Source organism: Xiphophorus hellerii, chromosome 11 (genome assembly GCF_003331165.1).
Source record: "Xiphophorus hellerii strain 12219 chromosome 11, Xiphophorus_hellerii-4.1, whole genome shotgun sequence".
NCBI classification, from domain to species: Eukaryota; Metazoa; Chordata; class Actinopteri; order Cyprinodontiformes; family Poeciliidae; genus Xiphophorus; species Xiphophorus hellerii.
In genome coordinates, this window is record NC_045682.1 from 9,582,199 (window position 1) to 9,593,119 (window position 10,921).

At 38.5% G+C, this 10,921-nt stretch overlaps 1 protein-coding gene across 1 annotated transcript; it reads right to left on the reverse strand.

Moving 5' to 3' along the window:
- Nucleotides 1-478: 478 nt before the first annotated feature.
- On the reverse strand, nucleotides 479-9,965 carry LOC116728341 (PAX3- and PAX7-binding protein 1-like). Its single transcript, XM_032576385.1, has 18 exons — nucleotides 9,533-9,965; nucleotides 9,245-9,367; nucleotides 8,612-8,812; nucleotides 8,156-8,377; nucleotides 7,966-8,066; nucleotides 6,832-7,055; nucleotides 6,408-6,597; nucleotides 4,870-4,993; nucleotides 4,175-4,277; nucleotides 3,381-3,496; nucleotides 3,077-3,276; nucleotides 2,839-2,986; nucleotides 2,629-2,750; nucleotides 2,440-2,516; nucleotides 2,288-2,354; nucleotides 1,592-1,738; nucleotides 835-989; nucleotides 479-682 (listed from the first exon to the last, which is right to left on the reverse strand). The coding sequence occupies exons 1-18, from the start codon at nucleotides 9,822-9,824 to the stop codon at nucleotides 565-567; spliced, it is 2,730 nt and encodes a 909-aa protein (XP_032432276.1). The 5' UTR covers nucleotides 9,825-9,965; the 3' UTR covers nucleotides 479-564.
- Between the last annotated feature and the right edge of the window lie 956 nt (nucleotides 9,966-10,921).

A 10,921-nucleotide genomic window follows, 5' to 3' on the forward strand; every position in this document is an offset into this window, starting at 1 on the left:
TTATTCACAGGCAAAACCACAATAAAAATATAACTTACAAACTACCAGAGCATTTTGGATGTGATGGAGGTGCTTATGGTTTAGACTGGGGTCAAAAACAAAACGTTACAGAGTACTAGTAACTTTTACCTTTTAACACAATCAGAACAAATGGGTTCATAGAGTAAATGAGTCAAAAACTCAAATGGTGGGGTTAAGACTTCAGAGATAGAATATTTTCAAAATTGTACTCAAGATGACACATTTTTACTCCTAATAAATTATGGGTTTTAAATTTCTTTTCAAAGTATACTTTCTGAGTTTGCAAGACAGAATCACATTTCAGCTTCGTGCCCATGGGCGTTCAAGAACACTATACATTATTTACAATATTTACAAAAAAAGAGTCCTCTACTCCTGTAGGTGTAACAAGTGCTGAGTTACACCTACACTTGTGAATATGCAAATATGTATTTGCATATTCATGTATGCAAATACACATGTTCCTAGATTCCCCCGTCATTGGCGTTAAATGTTCAGAGCAGCACAAAATGTAGAGGAAAAATAGTCTCTGGTTGTTTTCTGTTATTTCACTTCCATGAGCTGCTTAATGTCTTTAACGCCGTGCTCTTCTGCCACGGCGATGATGTGGTCCAGGGCGTTCACGCGTCCCAACATCCTCACCACTTCCCTTACTTGCTCCCTGATGGTAGACATGGGATGTAAGAAATACATTATGACAACATGTAAAACACAATATAATAACTACATTTTAACAAGGCATTTAGACGAAACAACAATAGAACTTATTCCAATTGAGACAAACCGTCTTCAGTATTATTTAGAGCTACTTACCTAGCGGTGCGCCGCTCGGTATCAGGCGCCCCCACACTGCTGCGGTGCAGTGTGTTGGCCAGGTGTGTGAGGTAGCGACACAGAGGCTCCAACTGGGGCAAGGTATGCTGGCCTTTCATCCCAGAGAACCACTGGGCTGGCAAACACTCCACCACCTGAGAGGAGAACAGCAAATCAGAACGCCGCAAATTATGTCACTGAGTTAAAAATAAAAAAGCTCACTACCTAATTTGTCAAGAGCTTTTCAAATGTACCGTAACTAAATATCTTTAAAAAAATAATCAAATTTAAAATGAAAAACGCATTTGTACTCAATATGTGGTTTGTTTTGACATGCAATACCTATCACATATCAATTAAGCTAAGAAAGACACACACTTTAAACTCTGCATGGCAGAAAAAGGATAATCCAAATACAAATTATTTTCTTTATGTCTTTAGAGCAATATTTAGAGAAGAGACTTGTACACCTATAAGTTGAAACAATAACTAATTCTACTTATTTGATAAAGTTAGTAACATCATATGTAATTTATTTATAAAGCACCTTAAAAACAGTCAACTTAATAAAAGTGCTTTATAACGAACAAAACATTTAGGCTATTGCACATTTACAGAATTTAGATTTTGTCCATGCACGTTTAAACAATGAAAAAAACTCCACACCGCTTCACATAATTGGAGAGACAGAAGACAGACAGAGAAAGACAACAAGTTCCAAACTTTTTAAAAAAAATTTTCCATCTGAATTTCTCACCTTCTGGCACTTCTGCACATTCTCCTCTCCGACATCTGTGCTCTGCAGCGCGGACAAGATGTATCTGTTCAGAGTGCTGTCCAAAGCCAGATCCTTCAAACAGGAATAGGATAAGATGCCGTCCCACTGAATGATGTTGCCCAGCAGCTATGCAAAGAGAGAGCAAAAAAGTAAAACACTGTCCCAATGTTGTTCATAAAAAGTTCAGATTTTCTGAATGAAATCAATCCATCAAGTTTTTTGTATAGCACATTTCAGCAACATGGCAGTTCAAAGTGCTTTAACGTCATAAACATATCAAATAATCAGCAGCTGTGAAAACCAATAACAGACATTACATTTTGTCAAATCAACAATACACATCAAATATGTTGGTCACTATTCCATTTATTATGGTTGAAAAGCAACTCAATTGATTAGTGAAAGTGCAAGTTACTCTGCAGTACAGTCCTACTGTCATTTGCTTTTGATGATAATTTTTCTTTAGACAAAAAAGAGATGGCTAGACAATGTTGTATTTTTTAGATAAAGTGCTTTTCAATACTAAAACTTTCTTTATGCTTAGTCAGACAAAAATGATAAAATTACATACCGTAATCACCCAGACCACATAGAAACTTACGAGTGAGTTAGTTTGTCTTAATCTGATTTAAGAAAATAAAAATAGCATAAAAATGCCAACAAATGCAAAGATACCTTTACACAGGACCAGAACTGTCGCTCATAGAACAAGCATGCACTGCTGTTCTTATTGTCCATCACGCTGCATAACAGAAAACAGAGTAGCTTATGATTAGATCACCAAGAATTAATACTAAGCTTCGAATTCGAACATTTCTCTGACATACTTTTTAGGGTAAAGTGGAAGGAAGACATCCTCATCCAGAGTCCGCCTGGTCCGTAAGACTATTGTTTTCAAAAGCTCCTAGCAGACAAAGATAAGTTAGTTAGAATAATTTGATAATGCTAAGCACATGTAGCTTAAATATTTTAAATGGCTGAAATAATTTGCATGAATCCATAAACGCCTGCTCTACCTGTGTGTACTGGTTGTCTCCGTGCAGCACAGTTGGATAACCTTCAGCGAGTCTGTGAATGAAGCTCACCAGCCTGGTTGTCTCACTGCTTGACAGCGGGTCCCACACTTGCTCTGCCAGCACTGCCACAAACAACATGACACATGTTGTAGTCGTTTGGCCTAGGCAAATCATTTTTAGTATCCCTTGCTGCTGCACAGGATTCACTACCTGATAGTTTGGAGAGAAGAACCTTCTCTACGATAGCAGGCAGCAAGCCGATATCCCCGTCGTCTTTTTCGAGCGTTCTGTGCTCCTCAAATCCATAAAATAGAAGCGACTCAAACCATAGCATGTACTCGAAGTTTGCACACGGCTCCTACATGAAAATAAAAGAAATTGAAACAGAGCTCAGAATTAAGGACCTGGTTTTCAATCAAAAAATTTGAATGAACGAATGTTTCTTTACCTCGAGAGGGTTCCACGTGATGAGCTGCAGACGAACTAAAGGGTTAAAGAGCTTGGGTAAGCAGAGGCCGATGTAAGCGTCTCTGTAGCAGTCCGGGTATTCCCTTCTCCAGACCTCAAAATGGGATTTGATGCAGTCAAGAGAATGAAAGTCCTCCACCACATCCTCAAATACCTTTTTACTGTCTGCCTTGATGCGATCTGGATGGGACAAGGTGTGAGGATTGTTCATTTCTCAAGCCTATTGTTGGCATTTCAATATTCTCTTAAATAATTGGTATTTTTCACAGTTTTGCAGAAACTACCTCTCTCCATGTTGAAGCTGGTGATATCTGTAGAGGTTTCCTCGTCATCAGAGGACAGGCCTTCTTTATGCTCAGCCCTTTTTCCATTCTGCTCTCTTGCTTGTCGCCGACGAGTTCTGGATCCACACACACAGAAGTAAAAACTTTAAGAGAAGCACCATAGTAACCAATACTGCAACGTGAAATAAGTCAGTTTGACCTCCCCAGTATTTTAAAACCAATTTAACCGTCCTAAATAGATTTTCCATAGTTTACACTATTATATTTTCTAAAGTAAAAAAAGCTTGCTTTAATACGTCATCAGTTATGGGATATCTATAACATAAAATATTGCAAACTAAGAGTTTTACAAAAGGAAAAAAATGTGTCTACAACATTCCTGAGCAAAATTTGGACAGGGTAGAATTAATCCAAATTTTCTTTAACCGTGAATGCTTTACTCCCATGTGGTTTTCTCTAACTGATCAAATACTATATTCCCCCCCAAAATTCTGAAAGTTATAAAGTTGTTGTTTAGCATTTCAGAAGATAGCTAAAATTTAAATTACTACACAAGAATAATGCATTAAATTTATTTTCCCTGTGGCTTATTATTTTTTCATTTTCGTAACTGAATTTTCATTCTACCTTATGCTTGAAAGAGTAGAAAGGATAAAAAGGAAGGGAAATGCAAATTACTATTAGTATGATTCTTCCTCAACATAACCCTCTGAAAAATTACCCCCTCTGGTGGCTCTGGGAAGTATTGGAATCTCGGAGGTTTTTAAAGTTGAAAAAGAATGAAGTCGTCCTACCTTCTTGCTTCTCTTTCAGCTATCCTCCTCTGCCGACTGTTCTCTTGGTACGCAGCACGGTCTCGACCGAATGAGTCCAGACTGGGCGCCATGACGGCTTTATCTGAAATTAAACAGGGTGAATGTTAAAGCCTGAACTGAATAGTGGGAAAAAAACCCTTGAACTTTTTCCTATTTTGGGATCTAACCATAACAAGATAAGCTAAATGTGTAGAGAATAAAAAATGTTAATGCATGACAAAAGTATTGGTCTGGTCCTTTTAACTTACGAAGCAAAAATATGTGAACCTTCCAATTCTTTCAGTATACACAGCTCAATCTGTCAAAAACTTTGCGCAACATTTCTTAAAACTTACCGTGCTGTAACTGCAGACATGTTACAGTAAATTATGTTAACCTGTTAATCAGAAACCAATGTTGTTTGACATCTTTATTTTGCTGCTCATTACTTGAGGCAAGTTAAAACATCCAGCTGCAAAAGTCAGCAACTCAGAAAGGTCTTTTCCCATCGTCAGACATGCTCAATCACACAAGTCATCAATCATTTAACTTTAATCATATTCCCAAGAATACTGCAATGTGTGCAGAATGGAGCAGGAATGTGAAAACACACACACGCAAGCATACATTCAGATATAAGGGAAACTAACGAGGCCATTTCAAATAAATCATAAAAACCTTCAAGATGGACTGACTTGAAAGGCTTGCAAACTCCGACGATTCATCTTTAATATCATCCTGTCTTCTCTGGACAAGCCGTGCAGCCCGTTGCCTTAGTAACTGGTGCATGGCAGCCTCCAGCTCCAGGACAGCAGGCACCTGAAAGATATGATGCTTTCTGTGACCTCTGACCCAGCAAAGGTGGGACTCCAAGTCAGTGGACACACGATGGACAAAACACCGCACGGGAAAAAAAGATCCTTGGAGTAAAAAAAAAAAAGAAACTCAATTATTCTTAGTGCTGACTCCATCAAGTTAACCTTGAATGTTTGTAGACTGAAGTTGAGACAAGAGTGAAATGCAGTAGATACAGAGAGCATACCATTCCATTACAAACATTATATACTAAATGAGAGGAACAGAACATGGTTTCAGATCCATTCAGCAAAATCTTCTGTGCACTATGAGCTGAAATCTGGTGCTGCAAGATCAAGATTAAATTATTCTGTCTGGACATGCATGTTGCTGTAAATATATTAGAGATGCACCAATCAGAAAGCTGTGGCAGATTTTTGTTCTCTGGTTTTTGTAAAGCAATTTGGCCAATTCTGACTTCTCCCTCAGCCATCAAAATTTTACATTATAGGGTGAGACAACATCATGGCGCGTTAGAGAGCAGTTGCTGAAAAACAGCCTTTACTGTTATTTAAGAAAGGACTAAATGTTTAGAGTTGAAATGATTAATTTTTCATTAGCTTCTTAAATTAGACATTAATGTATTTAGATTTACTAAAGATGCAGTTACTATTTGAATTCCCTAGACAATATTGACTACTAACCTAAAATTCTCAAAAGGTCGTCAAACTTACCAAATCAGGTACGTTTAGAAATAGAAAAAAGTTAATATCTCAAAAGGTTAAGTAAGACTGAGCAGTTTTGCTGTACTCCTTTCAGCCTTGCTGTTGTCTGCTGAAAATGCCACTCTCTTGAAACCTGAATAAACCAGATTTGTTTTGAAGAGTAGCAGAAGACATTCATTTTAAATGGATTCTTACACCTTTGGGAATCCTCTGACAATTTTGAAACCCTCACATGTTTTGAACCAACTTCTCTCAGTACCAAGATCCAAAATGGAGAGAGTGTTGCTGTCAATGCACCTGGCTCTTAAGCACATATACATGATGCAATAAATGGCGGGAAAAAGATTTGTGAGTTTCTAACTGGACAGTCACGGGTCAGGGACAGGTAAGCTGGAAACCATATAAATCCGGTCAACAGACAATTTCTCTGTGCATCTCTAAAATTTACAAAGATTTATCTTGAATGCATGAGATATTTTCATTTTATTCTACAAATCTGTACTCATCTTTTTGTCTCTGAAATGAATGAGCAGACGTTCCCCAATTCACTACATTCTATTGTATAAGAAAAATACTTTTTTCCCATGCTGCATGTGGATTACAATTCAATTTATTTTTAAGACTGCATCTGTTTAAAATTCACATAAAAGTTCCCAGATTACAGACACAAAACAGCAAACAGTTTATCAGATTGCAGATAAATTCTCCCTTACCTTTTCACTGAAACACTCAAGCAAGTCTCCAACATACCCTCGCATCTCTTGCAAGAATTTATATCGATCTGCATTATCATTGGATGAACCCTCAAGCTGCTGGATGGTGCTCTCAGAGGCCTCTAGCTCATCTCTGATCTGTTCGTAGCGTTTGATGTTCGCGTTGTGGCCTGAAAGCATTTGGGCAAGCCTAAAGACACATGAAATACAGGGGAAAATAAGAGTTAAGGGCGACTGAGACAGGGAGAGAGAGAGACAGTCAAAAAGAGACCAATCTAAACTCATAGTGGAGACATATTTTGCCTCGTGGCCATGTCACGTGTAGACAGCTTGGCTGGGTCATCAGGACCAAGGAACATTGAGAGGGCAGCGGGTGAGGTGAGCACTGATATTAGACGTTGTGGCAAACTCCTGCAGAACCTACCTATCCTGCAGGCGCTTCTTTACCAGATCAATGGACACGGGGGTTAGATCACAAATGGGGGCCCCATAGCGAACAGAACCATTGTCAGAGAGGCTGGGTATCTTTCCAGGCTGTGGAGCCACTGAACTGTAGGTGAAAGGCATACTGTAGGAGGAGCCGTAGGGCTGAGTCTCATAGCTGTTTTGGTAGTAGGCTGTGCTGTCTTCTGGCTGACTGCTTTGAACCTGATCAACAAAAATAAAACATAAGCTTGATTAATATCACTGCTAAATTAAAAAGCAACAACAGATAAAAAAAAAACAACAACATCACAATGGTTCATACACACTTTTCATGCCAAGATACTTTTCCACGAGCAAATTAGCTCGAAGTCCTCAGTTCACTTTTGGGTGATTTTTAAGGTGCAAACACAATTATTTCTATTGAGGTCAGGTTTTAAAAACAAAAACAGTAAAAACCAAGAAGGAAGCTTACAAGAAACATAAGAGAAGAAAGCACAAAAGTAAAAGGAGAGAGGGGAAAATAAGTTGAGAAGAAAGTTAGGGAAGAAAGCAAATGAAAAAGGGAAAAATATGACAGAATGAAGCAAGTATGGATGAAAGGAGGGTGTAAGGAAGAGAAAGGCAAAAAGAAATGAAAAACTGAAAGGAGAGAAGGGAGGAGAGAGAAAAAGAAAAAAGCTAGAAATGAATAGATGCAGTAAAATAAGGAAGGTAAAAAAGGAAGAACAAAATGACAAAAAGAAGAAAGAACAGAAAAAAGTAGAGAGGGAAGGGAGACAGGAAGGATACGTTTTTTAAAAATAGAATTCTTTCCATACTTTTTAAAGCAGTATAGAAATATTTCTACCAAATTTTACAATCAAAAATTTCCAAAACCAGAAGTTTTGTCTTTTAATCATATTTTCCTCAGATCAGAAATCTGATTTCCAAATAAGTATCTAACAAAGAAACAGACAAATTTTGTTTCTCTAATTGAGAACCATTTTACCTGTAAGTGGAGCTAAATAGCTCAAAAAAATTAAGATAACAACCTCCTACCGCTGCAACTCAAAATTTCAAAAACGATGCACATCATTTCAAAAACCCAACATGAAGTCAGAATATTTCACTGCCTGTGAGAGATGCTGCTCACCTGGGGAATGCTGATTCCTTTCCTAATCTGTTCTTGCTCCCAGCGGCTTACTTCCTCATCTTGACCTGTGTCCAGTGCTTCGTCATCACTACCCTCAATACCTGTGCACATTTGGAGAGGACATCCATCTCAGCTGATAGCAATAACACGGGCAAATGTATTTGCAAAATTCAACACTTCATGGCAGTACCTATCTCTTCAGCTATCTTCTGCCTCTGACTTTTGTTCTTGACACCACTAAAGCGGATCCTCTTCTCGTCTTCATCTTCGTCATCGCTGCAGTCCCTGTCTTCTTGCGCCATACGTTTCTTAGAAGGCTCGGCCTCCACCAGAGGAGCTTCCCCTCCGAGCTCTCTCGCTAGCTGCCGACGCTTCCTAGCAGCGTGGATGAACGCTGCATCAGGGATCTCTCCTGAGGTAGAATCAGGTAGTCGTCAGCACTTACGCACTTTTAAATGCAAATATAAAAACATTTTTCGGGGTCTGAAGACATAACATTTTTATTTTTATTTTACAACTTGTTAAATTATTAGCTCCAAGGTTAGTGAGGGACTTAACTTCAAAAAATTTGACTGCTAAACCAAAGAGTGCAGACCAAACTCTGGAAAATATTTTTGAAGAGAAGGTTTTGAAATAGGAAGAGTACCTGGCTTCAGGGTAGTGAGGGATGACAGTGTGTTGAATGATGATCCCACATTCCTGCCCCTGGACAATTGACCCCCTTGTGCTTTTGCCTCTACGTCCTGTTCGTTTCCACTCTCCACTTCCATCTCCTCCTCTCCTTGTTCACTGCTGCCTCTGCTGATAGGCTCCTCTTTCACAGTAAACACAGGCTGAGGGGGAGCGTCTGGGGAAATACATGAGTCAAATGGTAATCTTAAAGGAAAAGCATGTTTTGACTGCACCATATTTATTACTACGGAAAATCTGTATATATTCCAACTTGCATTTGAACAATCTGTGAAAGCAGAGACAATCTAGAGCAGGGGTACACAAGTTCAGTCCTTGAGAGTCCTGCAATTTTTAGATCCAGTCCTTCTCCCTTACACTAGAATCAAATAGCTGGATTCCATCTCCATATATATTCTTATAGTCCCTTTAATAACTTTTTAAATATTAGTTTTCATTCTTCAAACTGGTCACAAAAATGGTAATATCTATGCTTTATTACTATTACTCGTGCCTTAGCCTTGATCCTACCATGCTGACGCGCTTTAATTTTTCTGCGGGTGGATATGATCTCCCGATGTTGTTGCAAATTAATAACAGTGGATCTCACCTGATTTGGTTTCCTGTTTGACATTTCCCGATTTCTGCAAATCTTCTTTGTATTCTTTCTTCAGCTGCTTGACTATCTTCTTGCTGTGGTTGGGTTTCTTCACGCGGAACACCTCGGATCCCTCTGTTAACATAACCAGACAGACAAGGATGACAACAGTTTACAGGAAGAAAATTCATTTAAAAAAACGTGACTGCACAGTCTAGCTTGGTGTTGTAACTTTATGAAAAAGGTTCAAAATCGCTTCTGTGGCTAAATTTGAGTGGTTAGCTACTTTAGCACTGTTACCTTCGTCATCGTCAAAACTCAGCAAACTGGCTTTAGTCGGAGGAACTACCACTGGGACTTCTTTGCACTTCTTTTCCTTCTTCACGGGTCTCATGATGTTCAGGTTTGACAGAAAGCCGTTACTGAAACAGTTCTCCTCGCTGCTTGGAGCCCTGCTGGTCTCAATGAACGGGATTTCAACCACAGGCCCGAAAGAGGTGGGCGCAAAAGACTGCGGCTGGCTCTCCTCCTGCTCATCCTCGTCGGAGTCGTTCCTCCGCCGCAGGTTAGCTCGTTTCGCCCTTTTGAACATTATGTGAATCCCTTAAGGAAAAAAGCGCATGACGCAACAGCCGAACAATACAAACAAAGCTTATAAAACAGATATATCAAATGAACGCTGCACGGCGGCCATTTTCTGTCTGGGTGCTCGCTCGTTTTTTCTTCGTTGACAATAAAAGTGGAACACAGCTGATCTTAGAGAGATGCTGCCACCAAGCGGCCACAATTGTAATAGGCGCTTGACACAGACGCCCAACAAAAACCATGTTTCGATGTTTTTTTGTTTTTTTACTTTTGTAGAAAACCAACAGAAACAAATCAAAGGTATGACGCAAACTAATTTATGTAGCAGAACACATCGAGGTTGACGATATTGCTCTGTTGAATTTTTCAGATCAAACAGAGTCTCAGTGTCAATTAATAGGCTTAAAACAAAGAAACAGTGAACTTTGCCTTTCAAATTCAAATACCTGAGTAAAAACTCCATTAAAAATGATTTTTAAAAATTATTTTACATCTTCCATATATAACGGCTAGGCACATGTTTTTATATTTTCTGTGTTCTGAGATTTTTTATCTAGATCTTTATTTAGTTTATTTATTTTGAATGGGATTTTATAACTATATTTGTATGATTCATTCAAAGGTGTAAATTATTCTGCCCTTGCAAGTGCTCTGAGACTTTAGGAAACTGTTAAACCTGGTTGAGTAATCTCATAGACGGTCCAGGTTGTATGGAAATCAAAAATATGTTCAAACAAACAAATTACTGTTTCTTGTAAATAAGTGAAAAGGTGTAGAAGCATTTTCAGATCAGCTGCCCAGCAGTGTTCAGCTGCCAGATGAATTGCAATACATTATGTTGTGGTTTGGGCACTGACAAAAAACCCATCCCCAGCACGGGCTTTGGCAATTTAAAGAAAGAAATTTAAACTGTAAGAGGAAAACATTGGATTTTTACTCAAAAGTTTTTTAAGTAAAATGCAAAGGCTTCTTAAAATTGTCTTCAGACTCTTTTTAATTTAAAGTTTTTGCCATCCATATCAAATGGCCTTCACTAAAGGTCCTAAGAAACCAACAAGGGTAAAAATTTGAAGTGAAAGTTAATAATAAATAAATAAATATGTA